At 57.3% G+C, this 25,565-nt stretch overlaps 3 protein-coding genes, 1 long non-coding RNA gene and 1 pseudogene across 8 annotated transcripts in view; 4 read left to right on the forward strand and 1 right to left on the reverse strand.

The window, feature by feature from the left end:
• LOC308184367 overlaps positions 1-25,565 on the forward strand; it is a 295,002-nt gene that overhangs the window by 127,436 nt on the left and 142,001 nt on the right. The window lies entirely within an intron of this gene.
• The window catches only part of LOC308184326 (olfactory receptor 14A16-like), a 169,329-nt pseudogene that overhangs the window by 108,209 nt on the left and 35,555 nt on the right, over positions 1-25,565 (forward strand). The gene's annotated exons all lie outside the window — the stretch shown is intronic.
• LOC308184344 (olfactory receptor 14C36-like) overlaps positions 1-25,565 on the forward strand; it is a 195,479-nt gene that overhangs the window by 65,044 nt on the left and 104,870 nt on the right. The window lies entirely within an intron of this gene.
• The window catches only part of LOC308184361 (olfactory receptor 14C36-like), a 155,969-nt gene that overhangs the window by 16,568 nt on the left and 113,836 nt on the right, over positions 1-25,565 (forward strand). The gene's annotated exons all lie outside the window — the stretch shown is intronic.
• Positions 6,944-25,565, reverse strand: part of LOC308184318 (antigen WC1.1-like) — a 146,797-nt gene continuing 128,175 nt past the window's right edge. Inside the window, exons 3-18 of the mRNA XM_080571356.1 lie at positions 18,561-18,875; positions 17,029-17,337; positions 16,052-16,801; positions 15,656-15,970; positions 15,216-15,530; positions 14,305-14,619; positions 12,743-13,051; positions 11,766-12,515; positions 11,370-11,684; positions 10,930-11,244; positions 10,005-10,445; positions 9,620-9,655; positions 9,204-9,344; positions 8,437-8,532; positions 7,589-7,741; positions 6,944-7,356 (exon numbers count right to left, since the gene is read on the reverse strand). Coding sequence (XP_080427482.1) covers positions 7,100-7,356; positions 7,589-7,741; positions 8,437-8,532; positions 9,204-9,344; positions 9,620-9,655; positions 10,005-10,445; positions 10,930-11,244; positions 11,370-11,684; positions 11,766-12,515; positions 12,743-13,051; positions 14,305-14,619; positions 15,216-15,530; positions 15,656-15,970; positions 16,052-16,801; positions 17,029-17,337; positions 18,561-18,875 — 5,132 coding nt within the window. The 3' untranslated portion in view covers positions 6,944-7,099. The remainder of the gene's footprint in view (positions 7,357-7,588; positions 7,742-8,436; positions 8,533-9,203; positions 9,345-9,619; positions 9,656-10,004; positions 10,446-10,929; positions 11,245-11,369; positions 11,685-11,765; positions 12,516-12,742; positions 13,052-14,304; positions 14,620-15,215; positions 15,531-15,655; positions 15,971-16,051; positions 16,802-17,028; positions 17,338-18,560; positions 18,876-25,565) is intronic.

Below are 25,565 nucleotides of genomic sequence, written 5' to 3' on the forward strand. Positions count from 1 at the left end.
GGACCTGGGGTGTCCCGGGAGCAGAGGAGGGCACTGTGTGTGTGTGCAGTGGTGCTGCCTGAGGACCCCCAGGGCCTGGGCGGGGTTGGGGGTTGGGTGGGGGGCGGAAGTGGCAGGGCATCTCCTGAAGATGGCAGGAGCAGGGACACTGACCTGCACTTCTCCATTTGCTGCTTTGGGGCCAGCCCAGGCTGGGCTGGTCTGGACAGAGGAGAGGGAGGTGTGGAGAAATGGGGAGGGGCTGAGCTGGGCTGGCCTCCTGGCAGAGACAGGGAGGACCAGCAGAGCAGGGGCTGGGCTGGGTCCTTCTTCTCTGTACAACCAGGCAGATGCTGCTCCACTGTAATGGTCCCAGAGCAGCCCCTCGCAACCACTGCTCCCAGCACTGGGCTGTCCTCCCAGCTCACACAGTTTATTATTCCTCCAGCTATGGACACTAAATGGCTACATCTGAAGTCCATGTTTGCCGTGTCCATCTGAGACTGCCCACAGTGTGGGTGTGGTGAGATGAACCTGAATGAGCCCAAGTGCCATAAGCTGTTTCTGCAGGGTGCCATTATGTGCAGCAGGACATACAGAGTCTAAAGATCGCTTCTTTTTGGAGGTATGGTCTGCTGGGAAACCAGCTGAATAAAGCAATGCTAGTCATAGTGACTTTCACACTAATTCCTTCTCTGCAAATTTCCCAACGTTTTTCTAAAATATATATTCAGTTCTTGATTCAATTTTCCACACAGAGGTGGCCATTTCCTTCAGGATGCCCTGGAGGAACTAAAGGCTGCATGAGGAAACGAGGCTGGATGTGTGGGAGGCCTTCTGAAGCATGAGCTGGTTGGCAGGCAGAGTACCTGAGGGATTGTGCAGGGCATCCCCTGCACCCACTGCTCCTGGGGGGGCTGGGAAGAGGCCTCCTGAGCACAACAGCTCCTTGTAGCCCTGTGGATGCTGGCTGTGAGGTCACTTCTGTCCCAGCCCCTGGCTGGCCAACAGCAGGGAGGCAGAGCCTCTGAGGTCATAAAAGCCATCGGAAAGCTGCCCCCAACAGGGTGACACATTTGGGGAAGCCAGGGGAAATCTGGGAGAGTAAAGGTGCGAGACCTTTGTGAGAGAAGAGGGACTTGGCTAAGAGAAAGGAAAGATTTGGAGGAGGTGAGAGGGGTTCAGATAAGGCTGCTGCTGCTGCAACACTCACTGGGAAAGCATTCACGTTAGGCCCTGGCAAAATTTCTAACCAGTAACCCGAAAACCTAGTGCTAACCTAGAACTAAATGCTATCCCTCACCCCAAAAGGAATCCACTGCTCTAAACTCCAACCTCATTTCCTACCTTGAAGTCAAACCCCAAACACATTACTTGTTACCATTAGTCTTAACATATCGCTCTCGCTAATCCCTAGTTCTTAGTCACTTGCATTATATTGCCAGATATCATCCCGTAACAAGGTATGTAATTAAACCCTAACCGGACATCTAGCTCATACCCTAAACACTGACTGTCTACCCAAAACTGAACTCACAAGCCTCCCTCTAAGACGTTGCCCAGTTCCTAAACCTGGAAGGTAAGATACAATCTCTAGACCCTAAACTGAGCAACCAAACCTCAAATCCCTCATTCCTCCACTCTTATCATGTAAATGAAGGGGTTTGGCCCCATGAGGCTAGGCAGGGCTTGAGAGGTCCTGGATCAATCACTTGGTCTTGGAGGAGGCAGGTGAGGTGATATGGATCTGGTGAGGTCACAGGACTCAAGGAGGAGATGGGTAGGGATGCTCTGCTGAGGTCAGCTGTGCCTCAGGATCTCAGGAGGCAGAAGGAGGCCCTTGGCTGTGCAGGTGGGTGTCGGGGCACTTCTGCCTGAGGACCTGATGTGCCACCTTCAGGCCGATGGCTGGTGTAAACATGTGTCATTTTAACTGTGCAGAAGGAATTGAGAAGGCACCAAAATGCAGGTGGTGTGATTATTTCCTTTAAGGTCGTTCCTGCCAGAATACCTAACAGAGTTTGCACATAGCTGTCCCCTACCCATTGAGAAAGGCCATCAACAGGTACACGGCCTTTGAAGATGACAACAGTCTTGCTTTTATTTAGTTACATGCTGCATGCCAAGGAGTGTGCTAGGTGGGTATGTTCTTATTGGGTGTCAGTAGTGCCTTGGAAACACTGAATCCAGTAGGAAGCAATTGGCTTTGGTGGGGACTGCGAGGTCACTTCTGCCTCTGGAGCTGTTAGGCCAGCAGCAGGAGCATGGCTGGACAAGGGACTGGGAAGTCCCATCTTTCTGAAGTAGCTGCCAGGTTAACCCTTTCCTCGTGGCTGGCAGATGGGCTTTTAGGCTCACATCTCCCAGCATCTCTCACAGGTCAGCAGAAGGCACCTGTGTGGCATGGTGCTTGTGTGACGTCCTCTGCCCAAGTCCCTGAAAAGCCCATGCAATAGTGGCCTAGCTGTGGGTTGTCAAGATTCTTGCACCTAAGTACATAGCAGGAGAACAGCAGGCATGTGGCTTGGTTGTGTCTATCTGAAGAGCTGAAAGGCCAGCAGGAAGGCCACATGGCTTGGAAGATCGTGGTGAAGTTCCTTTTATCCGGTCAGCTGACAGGCCACTGGAAGGCTGATGAGTGTGGATGTCTGTATGAAGGGTAGTTTCTGAGACGTTGGAAGTTTTCTTGGTAATGCGATACTGCATGGGAGGGAAAACCTGCCTCAAAGGGAAGCTTTGGTGGTGGGGGGTGGGCATGAGAAGGAAGATAAGTTAGTGGAAGGGATGTGCTATAGGGTTAAAAGCCATCTGGAGGGAATCTGTTATCAGTCCACGGGTTTGTGTTTCAGGGCACAGCTTAGAATCAAAGAATGATACAATCTAGGAACAGTTTAGGCTGGAACAGGACTCTAGGGTCATCTAGTCCAATGCCCCTGCCATGGCCAGGGAGATCTCTCTCTACATCAGGTTGCTGAAAGGCCCTTCCAACCCAGCTTTCGATACTTCCAGTGATGGGTCATCCACAACTTCTCTGGGAAACATGTTCCAGTGCTGCACTACTCTCATCCTAAGATCTCTCTTCTTTATATCTAATCTATATCTACACCCTTTTGGTTCAAAAGCATGACCACTTGTTCTGTCACTTCAGGCCCCAATGATAAATAAATAAATAAATAAATAAATACATAAAAATGTTTGTCTTTCTCATAAGCTCCATTGAAATACTGAAAGGAATCAATAAAGTCTCTGGAGATTTCTCTTCTTCATGTTGAACAACTGCAACACTCTTAGCTATTTCTTTCTAGGTCAGCTATTTCTTCCTTCTAATAATTGCCCTCTACTGTAACCACTCTAACAGGTCTATGTCTTTCTTGCACTGGGGGCCCCTGAACTGGATGCAGTACTGCAGGTGGGGTCTCACAAAAGCAGAGCTGAGGGGCACCCCAGAAAAGAGAAAGTCAGGCAAAAATGACAGGTCGTCTGCATGGATGATCAAGGAGAAGCTGGCCAAAGTCAAACACAAAAAAGAAGGTGTAGTGGGTTTACGTGGCAAGGTTTTGTTAGTGGGGGGCTTCAGGGGTTGCTTCTGTGAGAAGAATCCAAAAGCTGTCCCATGTTAGACAAGGGGCCTGCCACTGGCCAGAGATGAGCCAATAAGTGATGTTGTCTGCACCTCTCTGAGAGAATATTTGAGAAAAGGGAAAAGGGGAAAAAAAAATGCTGCTACACAGCAGCTGGGGGAGAGAGGAGTGATAAATAGCCTGGCAGAGGCCAAGGTCAGTGAAGATGGAGGGAAAGGAGGTGCTCCAGGTTCCAGAGCAGAAGTTCTCTTGCAGCCTGTGTTGAGGACCGTGGTGGAGCAGGTTGTCCCCCTGCAGCCCATGGTGTACCACGGTGGAGCAGATCTCCATGCTGCAGCCTATGGAGGAGACCACGGTGGAGCAGGTGGACCTGCACTAAAGGAGGCTGCAACCTCTGGAGGACCCCCACCAGAGCAGATTCCGGGACGGAGCTGTAGCCTGTGGAGAGGAGCCCATGCAGGAGCAGGTGACCTGGCAGGAGCTGCTGCCCGTGGGGGACCCAGGTTGGAGCAGTTTGCTCCTGATGAATGGACCCTGTGGTGCGGACCCATATCTGGAGCAGTTCTTGAAGAGCTGCTGCCTGTGGGAAGCCCACTCAGGATCAGTTCAACAAGGACAGCATCCCATGGGAGGGACCCAATTTTAGAGCACGGGCAGAGAGTGACCGAGAAGGAGCGGCGGAGACGAAGTGCTATAGAGTGACCATAAGCCCCATTCCTCCATTAAGCGGAGGAGATAAAAGAGGGTGGATGGAGGGAAGGTGTTTTGGGTTTCTCTCCTTTGTTTCTCACTTTTCTAGCTTGTTAGTAATAGACAGTAAATTTTAATATCTTCCTACTCCGAGTCTGTTTTGCCCATGATGATAATTATTGAGCGATCTCCCTGTCCTTATCTCAACCTTTGAGCCGGTTTCATCATATTTTCTCCCCCTTTGCCTTTGAGGAGGGGGAGTGATAGAGCAGCTGTGCTGGAGCTCAGATGCCCACCTGAATAAAACCACCACAGAAGGCTGCAGAAAGTGGAAGCAAAGACAGGTAACCTGAGAGGAATACAGGGACACTGTCTGAGCTGCCAGGGATCAAGTCAGGAAAGCTAAGGCCCTGGTAAAATTGAATCTAGACAGGAAGTTCAAGGGCAACAAGAAGGGTTTCTATAAGTATGCCAGTGATAAAAGGAAGACTAGGGAAAACATGGACCCTCTCCAGAAGGAAACAGGAGACCTGGTTACCCAGGATATGGAGAAGGCTGAGGTACGCAATGACTTCTTTGCCTCAGTCTTCACTGGAAGAGCTCTAGCCATACCATCCAAGTCCCAAAAGGCAAAGGCAGGGACTGGGAGAGAGAAGAACCACTTATTGCAGAAGATCAGGTTCAGGAGTATCTAAGGAATATGAAGGTGCACAAGTCCATGGGACCAGGTGAGATGAATCCCAGAGTCTTGAGGGAACTGGCAGATGAAGTTGCAAAGACACTACTCATAATATTTGAAAAGTGGTGGCTGTCCAGTGAAGTTCCTACTGACTGTAAAAGAGAGAACATAACCCCCACTTTTTAAAAGGGAATAAAAGCAGGCCCGGGGAACTCTAGCCCAGTCAGACCCACCTCTGAGCCCATCAAGATCATGGAACAGATCCTTCTGGAAACTCTGCTAAGGCACATGACAAATAAAGAGGTGATTGGTGACAGCCAACATGTCTTCACTAAGGGCAGATCGTGCCTGACAGATCTGTTGGCCTACTGCAATGGGGTTACATTTTTTGTGGGTAAGAGAAGAGTAACTGACGCCATCTACCTGATTTGTGCAAAGTATTTGACACATCCTATGTGGCATTCCTGTCTCTAAACTGGAGAGACATGGATCTGACAGTTGTCCACTCAGTGGATATAAGGAATTGTCTGGATGGTCACACTCAAAGGGTTGTGGTCAACAGACCAATGTCCAAGTGGAGATCAGTTACAAAAGGTGTGCTTCAGGGGTTGGTACTGGGACCGGCACTATTTCACATCTTTGTTGGTGACATGGGCAATGGGATCAAGTGCACCCTCAGCAAATTTGCTGATGACAGCAAGCAGTGTGGTGAGGTTGGCATGCTGGAGGGAAGGGGTGTCATCTAGAGGGGCCATGACAGGCTTGAGAGGTGGGCCTGTGTGAAACTCATGAACTTCAACAAGGCTGAGTGTAAAGTCCCACACATGGGTTGAAGAAGTCCTGTGCATGAATACAAGCTGGGTGGAGAAGGGAGTGAGAGCAGCCTCGTGGAGAGGATCCTGGGGGTGTTGGTGCTTGAAAAACTCAACACGAACAGGCAATATGCACTTGTAGCCCTGAAAGCAAAATCCTGGACTGCATCAGAATAAGCATAGCCAGCAGGTCAGGGGAGGTGATTCTCACTCTCTCTTCTGCACTTGTGAGACCCCACTTAAAATACTGTGTTCAACTCTGGGGCCCCCAACATGAGAAAGACATGAACATGTTGGAGCCAGTCCAGAGGATGGCCACAAAAATGGTAAGAGGGCTGGAGCATCTCTCCTATGAAGAGGGAGAAGTGGGGAATTAAGACCAGAAGGCCCTGGGAAGAACTTAGAGCAACCTTCCAGTAGCTACAGGGGGCCTAAAGGAAAGCTGGAGAGGCAATTAATTAGAGGATGTAGTAATAGGACAAGGGGTAATGGCTTTAAACTCAAAGAAGGTAGATTGAAATTAGATATTCAGAAGAAATCATTTACTCTGAGGGTGGTGAGGCACTGGAGCAGGTTGCCCAGAAAGGTTGTCGGATGGTGCCCCATCCCTGGAAGCCTTCAAGGCCAGGCTGGATGGGGCTTTAAGCAACCTGATTTTGAGGAAGGTGTCCCTGACACAGCCAGGACAGCTGACCCAAAGGGACTAAACAGATGTTCCAGACCATCCAGCACCCCCTGCAGCCCACCACCCCACTACCAAAAGCATCTCTCAGCCTGCTGCAGAGGAGTCTGCTGGGGAAGAGCTGGGGAGGACCTACCAGCAGGATCAGGGAGGGCAGTTTGGGTGCCAGTTCCTGCCCAGGGGTCCAAACCTTCTCTCCACTTGGATCCTGCAGGAGAGGTTACTCTGTCTGTGGGTGCTGGGCAGACATCCTTGGGCTCCTTGGGGGCCCAAGGCTGTAGAAGATGGGTGCTACCAGTGAGTGCATCATGAGGCATCACACAGAGCCACTTTTGCTGGAAACTGCCTGTGGCTGGCGGGATGGAAATGTCTCCGTCAGCAGGAATATAATCCAGGGACTGGGGGTTCTGGCATCCCCCCAGCCAGACCCCAATCCCATTGGTCCCAAGACATGCCCGTTCCCCACTATTACAGCTTTGAGCTCTACTCCAATTGGTTAGCCTCAGAGAGACACCCCGACACCTGGGCAAGGAAGCACTGGATCTGGGGCAAAGCCCCCAGAGGGTTTTAATATTAACATTTGCCAACACACAGCATAAAAACAGGGGAATACCAAGAGGGGAAATACCCGTGTGTGTCTGCTGCCTTCTGGAAAAGGGAGACCATTCCCTGGGGCTCACAGCTCTCCCAGTGGCACTGAGCTCTCCTCCCTCCCGGCTGCACCCAGCTGCTCAGCAGGGCTGGGCTCTGCTGGCCTGGGGCTCTGGGACCCTTGTGCATGGGGCTCCGGTGACACATCCTGGGTGTCCTCGTGGGGACATGCCAGGGACACCTCTTCAGCATCGTCATAGCCCATGCGTCCCAGGAAAGGGGACGAGGTGTCTCCCTCAGCTCCAGGGTCCCCAGCACTTCTCTGGGAGCGCAGGCTTCCCCCTGTAAGCATCAAGGCAGGCTGCTGTGATTGGGTCTGTGGGGTGCCCCTCGGGGCTGTACATCACCTTCCTCCTCCTTGCCAGCTCTGAGACATTCAGCCCATTCTCCAGGCCCCCGGAAATATCCCAGGGCAGGTTCTCCATGTTGGGAGGTCAGGCTCTCGATACAGCATGGACCTGTCTGGCCCTGGGGTTGTCACCTAGGAAGCGGCAGCGCTGCATTACCCTCTCACCTGTGGCTGCATCCCTGGGCCCATCTCCTTCCTCTGGTATCCTGGGCACTTCCCAGTCCCCCTGCCCAGGGACAGGATCCTCCCCAGGGTCAGAAACCTCCCCAGCATCGTCGTAGCCATCCGCTGGGTCACCTCTGGGCAGTACAGGGACATCTGAAACGAGAGTAGGTGGTGGCAGTGAGAAGAGATGTCGTGCAGAGCAGAGGATGGGAGGGTGTGCGGGGACACAGGGCTGACACGCTGCTGGTGTCAGGGCCAAAGCAGAGCCCTCGTCCTTCCAGCTCTGATGATGGCACTCAGTGGCACTGCTGTCTGTCTGTCTGCAGGCAGGAGACATGGAGCTCTTTCTCCCCCCACCCGAGCTCTGATCCCTGGGGTGGCTCCAGACCATCCTCCTCCTCACTGTGCCTGGGGTAGGGCTGCAGCTGGGTCAGGGACCCCTCTGAAGAGGAGCCTGCAGAGAGCTGCAGCGGGTGCTCTGTGATGAGCCCTGCTGCCCTGACTTGTGGTCAGCACTGCTGGGGATGGGCACCATGGGGGGAGACCAGTTCCCTTGGGACGAGGCATTTTTCAGAGAGGCTCCCAGACCTGCCCTAAGACAGCACCTTCACTCAGCCCTTGGCTGTGCCCTGGGTGCAGGGCCAGGCAGAGGGGGGCTGTCCCCTCTGGGATGGGCAGAGCTGGTGGGGAGGAAGCTCCTAACTGGGTCCCAGCACCTGGATGTTCTCCCACAGACCTCACGGCCCAACCATTTCAGGGACCATGAGCAGGAGCTGCAGGGGACAACCCTGCTCTGGGACAGGGAGAAAGGGCCCTGCAGATGTGCCCCTGCAGGGACCTGCACCGACCTGAGAGACTGAACCTCGGCTGCTTCTGCAATGCCAGGCTGTAAGTGATCTCCTCATACACGGCCTCAGGGAAGGGCTCCCCAGCTCTCCCGGAACCTGGGGACAGAGGCAGGGCTGGTCTGGGGATGGGCAGAGAGGGACGGGACCCCACTGGGCTCCCCCAGCCCCATTCCCTGGGCCAGCACAGGGCTGTCCCCACAGCACAGCCCCACTGTGTTGTGTTGGCACTGCGGCCACAACCCCGGGGAGGGCAGTATCCCCATGGAGATGGTCTGGGGCAGCGTCAGCCTTGCACCATCTCTTTGGAGACAGCCCTTGTGCCGCTTTGTTCCCTGGGTCACGTCCCAGTGCAGACCCTGCACCAACTCCTGCATTTCCCCTCCCCATGGAGCTGCTCCATCTCTGCCCCACGCGTCAATAGCACAGCCTGTGCCCTGTTGGGGGGTGGCTGGAACCACATTGATGGACCCTGCTGCCCCACACTCCTCCTGCCAGTGCTGCCCAGAGCACTGCCAGCAGTGCATCCTCCCTGTCTCCCCCAGCCCAGCTCTCACATTTCTCTTCTCACCCCAGGACTGATGCCCCAGGGTCTGGGCTCTCTCCATCCCTTGATGCTGGTGCCCCATGGTCTGTCAGTAGGTGGGGCAGCACATGGGGCAAGAGGCAGCACATAGCTCTGTTTCTGTGCCCCAGGACACCAACACCCCCAGCACACACAGCCCTTCCAGGAGGTATCTCCCCCCCAGGACCACTGGGGAAGGACCCACCTCTGCGCCGAGCCCTGGCGCTTTGCACCTGCCCAGCCAGGAGGGCCAGGAGCAGGCAGAGGAGGGCCCCCAGGATGATGCAGATGATGACAGGCACCGAGAGTCTCTCACTGGTGGTGGTCAGAGGGCCCCGGGGGGGATCTGCATGGGCAGGAACATGGCAGGGGCAGCATCAGGCCTGGGAGAGGTTGGGGGTGGGACACGCCACTCCTGACCACACAAGGCGGCAGGTGCTGCAGGTGCTGGGGGGGACAGGGCTGGGTGATGGGGCAGCTCCCAGCCTTCTGGGTACATCACAGACTTCTAGCTCCCTCGATTTCCTGGGAGTCTCACAGCCCAGCAGGGAGCCCCTTCCCCTGGGTGTGGGTCACAGCCTGGCCATGGGTAGACCCAGCCCCAGGGGAAGGACAACTTACCTGCTTGTGGGGAGGATGTTGCTGTCCTGGGTGCAGCTGCAGGGGAGCAGAAGGAGAGCCAGGCTGAGAGGCCAGGCAGCCTCCCTGGCAGAAGGCCCCAACATGTGCCACCTGAATTGTCCCTCCTGCGGGGCTGGGCAGGGTGGCAGGGACAGGGCCCAGCACCACTGCTCTGGGCTGCTCACAGGACAGTGCAGGCAGTGCAGGGGATGTGCTGGGACATCCAGCCCCACAGAGGCTGCTCCCCACCCACCACCAGCCTCCCACTCTGCAGGGACACCCTTGCTCGGGCCCGCAGTGGGGCCATGCCAGGATCCAGCAGGGCAGACGCCCAAGCCAGCTCCTTGCCAAGCCCCCAGCGATGTCTCCCAGCCCCACTGCTCACCTGAGCAATGCGCAGCCGCATCTGCCTTATGCTGGCAGGCACCGCTGTCCCCTGGCTGGGCCCAGCAGTCCTGCAGAGACAGCTCCGTTCCCCTGCACTCCATCAGCCAGATGGGGCCCGTCCCCTCTCCAAAGGCAGCCTGGCCCAGGGCATAGACCGCGGGGCCACAGCCCAGCTGCCTGCATGCCACCTCGGCGTCCCGCATGTCCCAGGCATTGTCACACAGCGTCCCCCAGGCGCCGCGCTGCCAGACCTCCACTCTGCCTGAGCAGCCGTCCTTGCCTCCCACGGCGCGGATCTTCTCCCTGTCTGGGGAGGCAGCGACCTCCCATTGCACCGGGACAGCTGGGACAGCCCTGCCAGGTGAGGGGGGCACGCGCAGGGGCAGCTCCCTACCTGTGCACCTCGTGGAGTTGGGGCATGCAGCCACCTGCGGCCTTTCTGTCCATGTCCCAAAAGAAAGAGAAGTTGGGTTGAGGGGACTGCTTTGGGGGTCGTGCAGGAGAGAGCAGGGCTGACCTCTGCTCGCACGTCCCCATGCTGCCTGGGTCAGGGCAGCAGCAGAACCCCGTTCATTCAGGGGACATGCACGGCACTGAAGGGGGACCTGAGTGCGCATCCCCACAGGGTCCCTGGTTCACAGAGCAGCAGGAGGCTGTCCGTGGATGAAGGACTCCTGCAAGCCCTGCATGGTCTCCTCTGAGACCTTGCCTGGAGATGCCTCTGCATCCCCCAGGAGCTGCTGAAAGCCTGACTGTTGACTGCTGCTGGTGGGTGTGTGTGGCTCTGAGAACTAAAGTCAACTTTGTGCCACCTGCAGCAATAGGGTCATATGCAGAAAGTCAAAGCCCCTCTGGGTTCCTTCTCTGCATTTGACCATACCCAGTGGGGAGCAGGACCTGGTGCCTTGATGAATCAGATTTACCATTGCAGGTGATGTGGGTCTCTTCTCGGAGGTCATCACATGACTGTGGATGCCAGGGAGCAGAAGGACACTGCCAGAAGGAGCTGTTGCTCTTCCCACACTCCACATGATCCAGCCACGCGGTGCCAGGCAGCTTGGCATAGACTGAGGATGTTTCCAGCTGCCCTGTGTCCCCACAGCCCAGCTCCTTGCACACCAGTGACACTGTCTTCGTATTCATCAAGTTGGAGCAAACACTGCCCCATGTCCCATTGTAGAAAACCTGCAGGCGCCCGGAGCAGCCGTCGCTGTTCTCCAGCCTCAGGGCCATGAACTCTGGAAGGAGGAAAGGCCCCAGCGACATCCTTGGACATCAGCCACTGATGGCCTTGACCCTAACTGGCTCTGCCCTCACCCCAGCCTCCCAGGCCCCAGCTCCCAGCTCCACTCCCAGCACAGACCTGAGCAGACAACTCCCACGTCCTCCTTGTGCCCGCAGTCGTGCTGCCCCCAGGCCTCAGCAGGGCAGTCCCAGAGAGCAGCTTCGGCCCCGGAGCAGTTGACACCATCCAGCCAGATCTGCCCGGAGCCCTCCCCGAACCGAGCGGAGCCGGCTGCCTCCACGGCCCCTCCGCAGCCCAGCTGGCGGCAAACGACGGCGGCGTCGGCCAGGTCCCAGGCGTCATCGCAGACGGTGCCCCAGCGCCCCTGGTAGTAGATCTCCACTCTCCCGGCACAGCGCCCGGCCCCGTCCGCCAGCCGGACCTGCCGGCTCCCTGCAGCGGGGAGAAGCCCCGGCCATCAGGGGCTGGCTGCCCACCTGGCCCCGCACCTGGGGGATGTGCAGCACCACTCACCCCGGCACACGGCCCCCACGTCCTCTGCGATCCCTGCTGCCATTGCGCTTTCGGGCAGGGAGGTGTTGCAGAGGCTCAGGTCAGCCTCGTGCCCTGTGCACCGCACCCCGTGCAGCCCCACGGGGCCCAGCCCTCGCTCAGCTCTCGCGGGGGTGTAGGCTGCCTCTGCCTCTCCGCACTGCAGCTGCCGGCACACCACGCTGGCCTCCTGCATGTCCCACTGCTCATCCAGGACTCTGCCCCACGTCCCGTGCTGGAAGACCTCCACGCGCCCGTCGCACCGGCTCCCTCCGCCCACCAGCCGCAGGGACATGGGGCGAGCCGGGCCTGGTGAGAGCAGAAATTCAGCCAGGTGCTGCCATGGGGTCCCCAGCTCTGGGTGGCCGTGCCACGCACCAGGGGCAAATGCACTTTGCAGCACTGCCCAGCACTCACCTGAGCAAATGACAGCAGCAGCGTTCTCGTGGGAGCACTGTGAGGCCCCCAGGGCAGTCACCGGGCACTGCCCCAGGTGGGCTTCAGTCCCGTCACAGTGGAACGAGTCTCTCCAGACGGGGCCGGTTCCTCTCCCAAAATGCCCTCCTCCAGGAATGGACTCAGCAAAGCCACAGCCGAGGTGCCGACAGAGAACGTGGGCGTCCGAGAGGTCCCAGCGGGAGGCACAGAGGGTCCCCCACGTCCCCAGCACCTCGACCTCCACCCTGCCCGCACACGCTGTGCTGCCGTTCACCAGCCTGAACCCTGTGTACTCTGGGGACAAAGGAGGGTGAGAGAGGTCACATTTGCACTTTTGCTCCCACAGGAGCTGCAGGAGAGGCCAAAGGGACAATGTGCCTTTCTCCTCCTGCAGCACTCTTTTAGGGCTGCAGACCACCACCTCACCCCACCTGTCCCCCACCCACCACAGCCCAGTGCCCACCCTGCTCTCCTGCCCCCTCCACAGACCCCGTGGGCACCATCCCACCCCGAGTCCTTACGTGTGCAGGTGACATGAATGCTATTGCCGTGGGTGCAGGGCTGGTCCCTGGGGGCCCCCCAGGGGCAGAAGAGGATGGTGGATTCATTCCCCACACACTGCAGCTCTCTGTCCCAGACAGGACCGGCCCCTTCTCCCACGTGAGCTGCCCCGTGCACTGACAGGGCTGTGCCACACTGCAGCTCCCTGCAGACCACCTCGGCAGCTTTGTCACCAAAGTGGGAGTCACAGACAGCTTTCCACTGGTCCCTGTCGTAGACATCCACACTTCCTGAGCAGGAGCTGTCCCCTCCGACCAGCCGGACAAATCCTGGAGCAACCAAGGAGACCTGTGAGTTCCCAGAGCTCTCTGGCTCTTCCTTGCCCACCTCCCACCTCATCCCTAAGGCAGCCACATGCAGAGCCCGTCGGCCAGCCCAGCAGCTCTCAGTGGGTGCTGATGGCACAAACATGTCAGGCCCCCCCTGCTGCTCCTCAGAAACCCGCCCAGGAACCATGGGCTGCCCTCTCTCCCAAGCCCCCAGCTGCAGGCACCGCTCAGGGAAACTGCTGCTGCCCGGAGCCTCTGGGCTGCCCGGCCCCAGACCCAGCACTGCAACACCCGCAGCACGTGGGCAAAGGGAAAGGGGCCCAGGCACTGGGGGCTGCTGCAGCCTGCTCTGCCCCACCGGGCTCAGGCCAGGCTGAGGAACCCCTTGGAGCTGCCAGAAAAGCCCCCTGTTCCCAGGGGCTGCTGGGGCTCTTGGGGAGCTGCTGTTAGATGGGGCACATCTGGGGAGCAGGCAAAGGGGGGTCCTCAGGCAGGGACAGAGTGTGGTGCTGGGCATGCACGTCCCCAGCCACCAGCCACACATGGGGCAAAAGAGCAGGCAGAGAGAAGCCCTGGGCTGACACGAGTTCCCGGTGCAAAAGCAGGCACCGAGGAGAGCCAGGAGGTGCTGGCACAGCCCCTGGGGCACAGGGCAGGCAGGAGATGCTGGGCAGTGGGTCAGCATGGCCTGGAGGGGCCATGTCTCCAGGGTTTGGCTCTCATGGTGTTACCCTGGGACAGGAACAAGGTGCCACTTTCCACCCTGCTCCTCTGCTCAAGCCCAGTGCTCCTGTCCTCTGAACAGCCCCCCTGCTTTGGCCGAGCTTCTCTTGTCTCCTGGAGGTACAACCCAAAAGGCCTGGGCCATTGCACGCCTTTCCCTGAGGCTGCTGGTGGCTGGGGGAGTTGTTCTAGATTCCCCTGGCATAGGGACCAGCCTGCCAGACAGGGCCTGGGCGAACGGGAGGAGAAAGATGGGAACCAGCCAGCACGATGGGGAAGGGTGGGGGCTTTCCTCTCCCAGCCCCGGGCACCTCCCCAGGGTTGGCTGCTCCAGCTTCAGGGCCAGGCTGGGTGCGCTCTTACTGGGCTTTCCCCAGGGACAAGGGACACCAGCATTGACAGAGCCAGCTCAGAGTGCAACTTGACACCCAGAGCCATGTTCTGGTGTCCACTTGTTGCTTCCTGAGGTCACAGCCAGGTCCCTTACAACTGTCCTTGTCCCAGAGGTAGGGAACAAATTCAGTCCTTACCTGAACATGTCACTCCAGCATCCCAGCTGTGATTGCAGTCTGTTTGACCCCATCCGTTGTGTGTGCAGTCAGACAGGGCAGACTCAGTGCCATTACAGTGAACATCATCCATCCAAATGGAACCAGATCCTGGCCCAAAGTGTGCTTTCTGAAGAGCTTCAAGGCCAACCCCACAGCCCAGCTGCCTACAAACCACTGCAGCATCGGACATGTCCCAGTGGTCACTGCACACGGTCCCCCACTGGCCCTGGTGCTTCACCTCCACTCTCCCAGCACAGCGCCTGCCGCCATCCGCCAGCCTCACCTCCGCAGCCCCTTCAAACACCAACACAGGAAGGGTCAGGAGAGCTGCAAGCCCCACACTGCAGGTCTGTGAGTGCCCCTTAACCAGGCAGACTCACAGTTCCCAGGGTGGGAGCCCTGTCCCACAGGCTGATACTGGGGTGTTGGGGGTGTCCTTCCTCTCCCCATGGGCTGCACTGGTCTGGGGGTGCACAGCTCTATTCCTCCTGGGCCGTTTTCTGCCCCACAGCCCTCATAACCCACTCTTCCCACCCCAGTAGCTCCCTGCCCATGCCCACCCACGCACCACCCCCAGCCCTGCACAGGGCTACCACTCCTCCACTGACCAGCACCCCCTGAAAAGCCCCATGAAGCTAGGCCCCTACTTCCTCCTGTCCATCACCTGCCCCAGGCACCTCTCAAATGCACCAAAACCCCAGAGGCTACTGGCAGCCCACCTGTTGACTGCTGCTGGTGGACATGGGTGGCTCTGAGAGCTGAAGTCACCTTTGTGCCACCAGCAGCAACAAGATCTAATGCAGAAAGTCAAAGCCCCTCTGGGTTCCTTCTCTGCATTTCACCATACCCAGTGGGGAGCAGGACCTGGTGCCTTGATGAATCAGAGTTACCATTGCAGGTGATGTGGGCCTCGTCTCGGAGGTCATCACACGACTGCGGATGCCAGGGAGCAGAGGGACACTGCCAGAAGGAGCTATTGCTCTTCCCACACTCCACATGATCCAGCCACGCGGTGCCAGGCAGCTTGGCATAGACTGAGGATGTATCCAGCTGCCCTCTATCCCCACAGCCCAGCTCCTTGCACACCAGTGACACTGTCTTCGTATTCATCGAGTTGGAGCAAACGCTGCCCCACGTCCCGTTGTAGAAAACCTGCAGGCGCCCGGAGCAGCCGTCGCTGTTCTCCAGCCTCAGGGCCATGAACTCTGGAAGGAGGAAAGGCCCCAGCAACGTCCTTGGACATAAGCCACTGATGGCCTTGACCCTAACTGGCTCTGCCCTCACCCCAGCCTCCCAGGCCCCAGCTCCCAGCTCCACTCCCAGCACAGACCTGAGCAGATGACTCCTACGTCCTCCTTGTGCCCGCAGTCGTGCTGCCCCCAGGCCTCAGCAGGGCAGTCCCAGAGAGCAGCTTCGGCCCCGGAGCAGTTGACACCATCCAGCCAGATCTGCCCGGAGCCCTCCCCGAACCGAGCAGAGCCGGCTGCCTCCACGGCCCCTCCGCAGCCCAGCTGGCGGCAAACGACGGCGGCGTCGGCCAGGTCCCAGGCGTCATCGCAGACGGTGCCCCAGCACCCCTGGTAGTAGATCTCCACTCTCCCGGCACAGCGCCCGGCCCCGTCCGCCAGCCGGACCTGCCGGCTCCCTGCAGCGGGGAGAAGCCCCGGCCGTCAGGGGCTGGCTGCCCACCTGACCCCACACCTGGGGGATGTGCAGCACCACTCACCCCGGCACACGGCCCCCACGTCCTCTGCGATCCCTGCTGCCATTGCGCTTTCGGGCAGGGAGGTGTTGCAGAGGCTCAGGTCAGCCTCGTGCCCTGTGCACCGCACCCCGTGCAGCCCCACGGGGCCCAGCCCTCGCTCGGCCCTCACAGGGGTGTAGGCTGCCTCTGCCTCCCCGCACTGCAGCTGCCGGCACACCACGCTGGCCTCCTGCATGTCCCACTGCTCATCCAGGACTCTGCCCCACGTCCCGTGCTGGAAGACCTCCACGCGCCCGTCGCACCGGCTCCCTCCGCCCACCAGCCGCAGGGACATGGGGCGAGCCGGGCCTGGTGAGAGCAGAAATTCAGCCAGGTGCTGCCATGGGGTCCCCAGCTCTGGGTGGCCGTGCCACGCACCAGGGGCAAATGCACTTTGCAGCACTGCCCAGCACTCACCTGAGCAAATGACAGCAGCAGCGTTCTCGTGGGAGCACTGTGAGGCCCCCAGGGCAGTCACCGGGCACTGCCCCAGGTGGGCTTCAGTCCCGTCACAGTGGAACGAGTCTCTCCAGACGGGGCCGGTTCCTCTCCCAAAATGCCCTCCTCCAGGAATGGACTCAGCAAAGCCACAGCCGAGGTGCCGACAGAGAACGTGGGCGTCCGAGAGGCCCCAGCGGGAGGCACAGAGGGTCCCCCACGTCCCCAGCACCTCGACCTCCACCCTGCCCACACACGTTGTGCTGCCATTCACCAGCCTGAACCCTGTGTACTCTGGGGACAAAGGAGGGTGAGAGAGGCCACATTTGTGCTCTTGCTCCCACAGGAGCTGCAGGAGAGGCCAAAGGGACAATGTGCCTTTCTCCTCCTGCAGCACTCTTTTAGGGCTGCAGACCACCACCTCACCCCACCTGTCCCCCACCCACCACAGCCCAGTGCCCACCCTGCTCTCCTGCCCCCACCACAGACCCCGTGGGCACCATCCCACACCGAGTCCTTACGTGTGCAGGTGACATGAGTGTTATTGCCGTGGGTGCAGGGCTGGTCCCTGGGGGCCCCCCAGGGGCAGAAGAGAATGGTGGATTCATTCCCCACACACTGCAGCTCTCTGTCCCAGACAGGACCGGCCCCTTCTCCCACGTGAGCTGCCCCGTGCACGGACAGGGTTGTGCCACACTGCAGCTCCCTGCAGACCACCTCAGCAGCTTTGGCACCAAAGTGGGAGTCACAGACAGCTTTCCACTGGTCCCTGTCGTAGACCTCCACACTTCCTGAGCAGGGGCTGTCCCCTCCGACCAGCCGGACAAATCCTGGAGCAACCAAGGAGACCTGTGAGTTCCCAGAGCTCTCTGGCACTTCCGTGCCCACCTCCCACCTCATCCTGAAGGTGGCCACATGCAGAGCCCGTCGGCCAGCCCAGCAGCTCTCAGTGGGTGCTGATGGCACAAACATGTCAGGCCCCCCCTGCTGCTCCTCAGAAACCCGCCCAGGAACCATGGGCTGCCCTCTCTCCCAAGCCCCCAGCTGCAGGCACCGCTCAGGGAAACTGCTGCTGCCCGGAGCCCCTGGGCTGCCCGGCCCCAGACCCAGCACTGCAGCACCCGCAGCACGTGGGCAAAGGGAAATGGGCCCAGGCACTGGGGGCTGCTGCAGCCTGCTCTGCCCCACCGGGCTCAGGCCAGGCTGAGGAACCCCTTGGAGCTGCCAGAAAAGCCCCCTGTTCCCAGGGGCTGCTGGGGCTCTTGGGGAGCTGCTGTTAGATGGGGCACATCTGGGGAGCAGGTAAAGGGGGTCCTCAGGCAGGGACAGAGTGTGGTGCTGGGCATGCACGTCTCCAGCTATCAGCCAGGCAGAGGGCAGCAGAGCAGGCAGAGAGAAGCCCTGGGCTGACACGAGCTCCCGGTGCAAAGGCAGGCACCGAGGAGAGCCAGGAGGTGCTGGCACAGCCCCCGGGGCACAGGGCAGGCAGGAGACGCTGGGCAGTGGGTCAGCATGGCCTGGAGGGGCCATGTCTCCAGGGTTTGGCTCTCATGGGGTGACTCTGGGACAGGAACAAGGTGCCACTTGCCACCCTGCTCCTCCGCCTAAGCCCAGTGCTCCTGCCCTCTGAACAGCCCCCTGCTTTGGCTGAGGTTCTCTTGTCTGTTGGGGGTACAACCCAAAAGGCCTGGGCCATGGCACGCCCTTCCCTGAGGCTGCTGGTGGCTGGGGGAGTTGCTCTAGATTCCCCTGGCATAGGGACCAGCCTGCCGGACAGGGCCTGGGCAAACGGGAGGAGAAAGATGGGAATTAGCCAGCACAATGTGGAAGGTGGGGGCTTTCCTCTCCCAGCCCCGGGCACCTCCCCAGGGTTGCCTGCCCCAGTTCAAGGACAAGGCTCTGTTTCGGTGTCTGGGCTGGGCTCCACTGGGCTTTTCCCAGGGCCGTGGGGCAACAGCAGTGACAGATCAAGCTCATCAGTGCCGTGACCCATGAGCTGTTACCCTTTTCCCCTGTCCCATCCCCAAAATGTGGGAATGGGCTGAGCCCTTACCTGAACATATCACTCCAGCATCCAAATTGTGAGAACAGTAGGATTCACCACGTCCTGCGTGACTACAGTCAGACAGGGCAGACTCGGTGCCATGACATCCAACAGCAACCATCCAAATGGGGCCAGATCCTGGCCCAAAGTGTCCATTGTGAGGAGCTTCAAGAGGAACCCCACAGCCCAGCTGCCTACAAACCACTGCAGCATCGGACATGTCCCAGTCGTAATGGCACACGGTCCCCCACTGGCCCTGGTGTTTCACCTCCACTCTCCCAGCACAGCGCCTGCCACCATCCGCCAGCCTCACCTCCGCAGCCCCTTCAAACATCAACAGGGGAAGGGTCAGGAGAGCTTCGAGCCCCACACTGAGGGTCTGAGATTGTCCCTGGATCAGGCATAGCCACAGACCCCAGAGTGGGAGCCGTGCTCCCATGGGTTATCACTGGGGCAGCGGGGTGTCCCCATGGGTGCACTGGGCTGGGGGTGCCCAGCTCCAGTCCTCCTCTACCATTCACTGCCCCACAGCCCTCAGCACCTCCTCCCATGCCAGAAGCTCCCTGCCCATGCCCACCCACACACCACCCCCCAGCCCTGCACAGGGCTCCCGTTCGTCCCCAGCCCAGCACCCCCTGAACAGCCCCATGTTCCTTGACTGATACTTAGCCCTGTCCCACCTGCCCCCGGCACCTCCAAAATGCACCAAAACCCCTGGGGCTTCCAGTCTGTCCAGGGGGCACCGAGTCAATCACAAGGTTCCCCCCCGACCTGCGTCCCCTCCTCATCCCTACCGTCAGCCCAGCCTCTAAGCTTGGCCAGGACCCCCCAGGAAGGACACCTCTTTGCCACCTTTGGTGCAGAAGCCCCAGTCACCTTCTGTCTGGGGGGCACAACCTGCCATCCTGGGGTCAGGGTTTCCCCAGATCCCAGGGGCAGGTAGCAGCACACAACCCCTCTGGGGCACCCCAGACGTAGGCTGTGCCCTGGAGATCACTGAGGGCCTCTGTTTCCACCTGGGCCTCTTCCAGCTCCAGAGGCATGATGCTGGGGAACAGGGGGTCCCAAAAGTGTACCCAAAGATACAGTGTCTAGAAATGCAGCCAGACATGGGCTGCCATAATCATGGGAGCTGTGGACATGGATTACCTTCTCCCACCCAGACAGGCACAGATTAAAGAACAGGGCTAAGGGACTGAGAACCTTCTGCCTCTCATTTCAGTGGTGCCTGGAAAACAACCCCACTCTCAGAGGGATCCCAGTGACCCCACTGCTGCCCACTGGCCCCAGGCTGTGGAACAGAGGAGCTGGCACTTACCTCTGCATGGCTGCGCCCAGAGGAGCAGCCACAGCACCCAAGGGGACAGGAGTCCCTCTGTCCCCATCCTGAGGCTCCTGCCCTCACAGCACGGCCGTGCTGCTGGAGCTCCTCGGACCCACGATGCAGTGGAGGTGATGGGAGGGCAATATATCTGTGCAGATGCTGTCCCAGCTGCAGGAGGAGCCAATCGAAGCAGCAGGCACCTTTTTAGACGTTATCGGCACTTATCTCCCCTCCGACGCAGCCCAGCTCTCCAATGAACTTCTCCAGCGCTCTTCATGACCATATATGAGGGACGGCTCCGCTGCGGGTCTCACGTCACTGCGGTGGGAGATCATCGTGGGGTAGGGCTGGGTGTGGGGGCAGATGGGTCTGACACCCCTTGCAGCCCGCTGTGGGGGCCGCGAGCACGGAGCATCTCCTGAGCTGTAGCGTCCAAGAGCCCAAGGTGCGATTGTCCGGCCGTCCCTGCGCCATGGGATCCACGGGGCTGGGCCTGCAGCGGGGCTGTGTCAGGCTGGGAAGGGCCCAGCCCCTGCCCCTGCTACAGCCCCCGCTGTGCTGGCAGCAGCAGCTGGGAAAGGCCCTTGGGCAGGGCCCGAGCCCCATGCCGGGAGCGCTGGCTGGCCCGTCCCTCCCCAGGGAGCCTCCTGTGGGGTCCTGGCAGCAGCCAGAGCTGGTCCAGGGCCTGCCCTGGCAGCAGAGCTGCAGCCCCGAGCCTCAGGCGTCTCCCTGGCTCTCAGCGTGTCACCCCGGGGCCGTTATTCCCCGCGGCGGGTCGGGAGCTGGAGCCTGCCTGCCACTGCAGGTGCACAAACCGCAGCCCACGTGACATGGCGCCCGGGCAGGAAGGCGGTGGTTTCCTCCTGGCCCCATGCCCAGGCCTGGCCCTGCGCTGCCTCCCAGCCTCCTCGCAGCACCAAGCCTGGCAGAGTCCAAGAAGTGCTTGGACAATGCTCTCAGACATATAGTTTATTTTTTAGATACATATAGTTTTATATAAATACATATACATATATATTTTTAATAAAAATATATATTTATGTAAATATACAATATATATATTGTGTATTATTATATTATATTATATTGTATTGTATTGTATTATATATTATATATTGTATATTACATTATGGTATATATATTATATTGTATATATTACATATATATTACATATTATTATATTATATTTCTATATATATTATATAGAAATGTATATACCTAATAAAATATAAATTTTATAAAAATATATATCTAATAGTTTTTATAGTTTTTATATATATTTATAGTTTTTGTATTTTTTTAGATACATCTAGTTTATTTTTTAGGCTGGAGGCTGGAGTTGGTTTCACTGGTCTTCAATTCTTTCCAGCGCGGGATATTTCATGATTCTGTCCAACCCAGCTCCAGGTGATGCCATAGCATCCTCACCCGCCATGGGCCTGCTCCTGGCCTGTATTCAGACAGCAATCACCTCACCAACACCTACACAAGTTCTTGGCCTGTTCCAGGCCTGCCAGCTCCTCAGGCACCAGTGACCTCACAGGTAGCTGTACAATCCATGGGCCTTGCCCTGACCTATCAGCTAATTGATCACCAATGAGCTCCCCACAGACCCACACAAGCCATGTGCTTATTCCTGGCCTACTGGCTTCTCAGGCACCAGGGTCCTCACAGCATCTAGCACAGGCCATGTTTGCTCTCAGCCAGTTAGTTACACAGGCACCACTGGCATCCAGATGGCATTCACAGGCCAGGGGCCTGCTCCTGGCCTATCACCTCCTCAGCTGACCATGACCTCATAAGCACATGTTGCCTAATGGAAGGTGTCCCTGCCTGTAGCAAGGGGGTTGGGACTAGATGGTCACTAGGGTTCTTACAACCCAAGAACTAGGGTTCTTACAACCCAAACCATTCTATGATTCTGTGATTCTCTGATATCTGTGCAGCTGATGCATACTCGCCATAGAGGTAGTCAGATTCCAGTGACCTCCCAAGAACTTATACATCCATGCACCTGCTCCTGGCCTACTGGCTACTCAGCCAAGAGTGGCATCACAAGTCCATTCCAGAGGCATGGGTCTCCTTCCTGCCTGTCATCTTCTCAGGCACCAGTGACCTCACAAGCTCTTACAAGAGCTGTGGGCCTGCTGCTGGTCTGTCAGCTCCACAGGCACCACTGACCTGAGCACCACATGGACACCTATTTGCTTTCTGCTCACCTATGAACAAGTGTGATGCACCAGTAGACAGGTGCCTGGGGTTTCTGTTGGATGGCAGGAGTAATAAAGCATGGGGTGCCATCACTGACATGACATCATAAGCTCCCACAGACCCACACAAGCCATGTGCTTATTCCTGGCCTACAAGCTTCTCAGGCACCAGGGTCCTCACAGCGTCTAGCACAGGCCATGTTTGCTCTCGACCTGTCAGCTACTCAGGCACCACTGGCCGTCAGAGGAACATTCACCTGCCATGGGCCTGCTCCTGGCCTATCAGATATTCGGCTGACAGTGATCTCATAAGCACAAATGATCTATTGGAAGATGTCAGTATCCATGCCCTTGACAGGGGGTGGGTGCTCATGTTCAGCTGGCTGTTGACCAACATCCCCAGGTGCTTTTCTGCTGGGCAGCTTTCCAGCCACTCTTCCCCAAGCCTATGCTGCTGCATGGGGTTGTTATGATCCAAGTGCAGGAGCTGGCACTTAATCATTGTTGAATGTCATGTGATTGGACTCAGTCCATCAATCCAGCCTTTCCATATCCCTCTGCAAACCTTTCCTACCCTCAAGAAGATCAACTGTCCCAGCTAACTGGTTATCATCTGCAAATGTACTGAGGGTGCACTTATTTCTCTCATTCAGATCATCCATCAAAATAGTAAACAAAACTGGACCCAGTACTGAGGCCTGGGGAGTGCCACCGGTGACCGTCCACCAACTGGACTGATCTCTCTTCACTCAGACTCTTTGAGCATGGCCTTCCAGACAGTTCTTCAAGCAGCAAACTGTACACTTGTCCAAGCTATGAGCGGCCAGATGGGTTGTCATTCTGCAGGGCTGCTGCTTCTGGGTCCACATGGAGAAGATGTAGCTCCTTCTTTTATGCTTTTTCTAATGCCCTAAGCATGAATCTGGTGCTTGTGATGAGCTGGTGCTCAGCTCGTGTTCCAATTACTTGCTAGCATGTATCATCGTCGTTGAGTTTGTACAGCATGGGCATTCTTGCATTCCCTTTTGTCTCTCTTTGCTTGAGTCTGCATTGTCAATGGTAGTTCAGGAAGACCAGAGGGAGTGGCTGCTAGGAAAGCACAAGTTTGCATCTGTCATGGTGGGACTTTGGTCAGCATTCACAGTTCTGTAACTCAAGCTGTGACACAGCCAGGAGTTCTGTCCTTTGAGGGAATCACGAAGGTAGTTCCTTCCTGAAGGGCGATGTCATCCTGAGTCCTGTCCTTGTCTGCGCAGCACCTGTCAAAGGGTTGAATATCCGTTTCTCCTCAGAAGAAAGGCCCCATCATGAGGGGCTGCCTAGAGCTGGGCTCCTCTCCACAGTTCTGACGCAGTCTTCTCCTGCAGGGGCTCTCCCTGGACTGCAGCCTCCTTCAGGCCACATCCACCTGCTCCCACACGGGGTCTTCCATCAGCTGCAGTGTGGAGATCTGCTCCAACATGGTGCGCCACAGGCTGCAGGGGAACTTCTTCTCCAGCACCTGGAACACCACCTCACCCTCTTTCTTCACGGACCTTGGTGTCTGCAGGGTTGTTTTCTCTCACATTTTCTCAGTCTTCTCTCCCAGCTATTCCTGCATGCCATTTTTACCCCTTTCTATAAAATGCTCTCACAGATGTACAAACAGCATCACTCATTGGCTGAGTTTGGCCAGCAGCATGTCCCTTTTGGAGCCAGCTGGAAGTGGCTCTTCTCTAACAAGGGGCAGCTTCTGGACTCTCCTCACAGAAACCAGCCCTGCAGCCCCCCTGCTACAAAACCCTTTCCATGTAAGCCCAATACAACCTGCCACCATCAAAGTAAAAACAGAGCCCAGACAAGCAGCAGCAGACCCATGAGCAGGCAATGGCAAGGCACTGCTGCTGCTTTGGGGATGCTAACAGACGCAAACCCTGGGAGAACTGCTCTGAGGTTTTTTGGCTATTCCCTCCATGGAAGAGATAAGACAAGGAGGGTTTTGGCAGGGGGTGAGCTATTCCTCACTTTTGCTTAGGTGGGAAGTTAGAAATCAGCCCAGGTGTTTGCACCAAACCAAACACACACACACACCCCAGAGCACCAGGGACTGCACTACCATGGGCCACCTCTGCACACCCATGCATTTCCCTACAGGACAAAATGGGTGACACACACCTGGCCATTCCAGGACCAAGGGGCCACCACAGAGATACTGTAGCTTGTCTCAGGGCATGTGCTAACCCTGGTCTGGGCTGGAAAGCTCCCCAAAGTGCTCACTGCAGTATTTCCAGCCTGTGGAGTTCAAGTAATAGTCAAACAAGCTGTGTGGAGTGCCCTGACAACCATCTGCACAGCCATGGGCCTCCTGCTGCCTCCTGATATCGTGAGGCACATCTGACTTCAGCAAAGCATCCCCACCCATCACCTCTTTGAGTCCTGTGACCTGAACAGATCCATGTCACCTCACCTGCCTCCTCCAAGACCAAGTGATTGCTGCAGAACCTCTCATTCCCTGCCCAGCTTCATGAGGCCAGACTGCTTCAGTTAGGTGACTAGATCATAGGAATGCAGGATTTGAGGATTAGGTGATCAGGTTAGGGTTTAGGGATTAGATCTTGCCTTCCAGGGTTAGTGGTTGGGCAGAGTATTAGAAGGAGGTCTGTGTTTTCTGCTTTTTGGGTTCTAGTCTGTGTCTAGTGTAGAGACTATTTTATTTGTTGGGATTTTCTTCAGGGCTCTGTTGAGGAATCATGTTAAGGCTGGAATTCAATGCTAGGGACGAAAGGCTGAGGAATAGGCTGAGAAATGAGCTATGGTAAGGCCTTGTGGGTTTGGGACTTGGCTAACCCGTGCCAGATGAGGTTTGAGGTTAGGGATAAGAGTAGTGGATTCCTTGCAGAGAGAGGGATAGCATTTAGATGTAGGGGTAGGGCTTATGGCTACTGCTTAGAAATATTGCCAGGGCTTGACGTGAGTGTTTTCCTAGTAAGTGTTGCAGCAGCACCAGGCTAACCTGAACCCCTCTCACCTCTTTTAGATCTTTCCTTTCAGTTAGCCAAGCCAATCTTCTCTCCCATAGATTTCCCACCATTATTCTCCCAGCTTTCCCCTGGCCTCCCCAAATGTGTCACCCTCTTGGGGGCAGCTTTCTATGGCCTTTATGATCTCAGAGGCTCTGCCTCCCTGCTGTTGGCCAGCCAGGGGCTGGGACAGAAGTGACCTCACAGCCAGCATCCACAGGGCTACAAGGAGCTGTTGTGCTCAGGAGGCCTCTTCCCAGCCCACCCAGGAGCAGTGGGTGCAGGGGATGCCCTGCACAATCCCTCAGGTACTCTGCCTGCCAACCAGCTCATGCTTCAGAGGCCTCCCACATGTCTGGACTCACATTTCCCTGGGAGTTCTTCAGCTCCTTCAGGGCATCCTGAAGGAAATGGCCACCTCAATATGCAAAAAAAATATCAAGCCGTGAGCGTACAGGGAAGTGTTCAAAACTCTCTGTGG

Source organism: Anser brachyrhynchus (genome assembly GCF_964034855.1).
Source record: "Anser brachyrhynchus genome assembly, chromosome: 31".
In the NCBI taxonomy this organism is placed as follows: Eukaryota; Metazoa; Chordata; class Aves; order Anseriformes; family Anatidae; genus Anser; species Anser brachyrhynchus.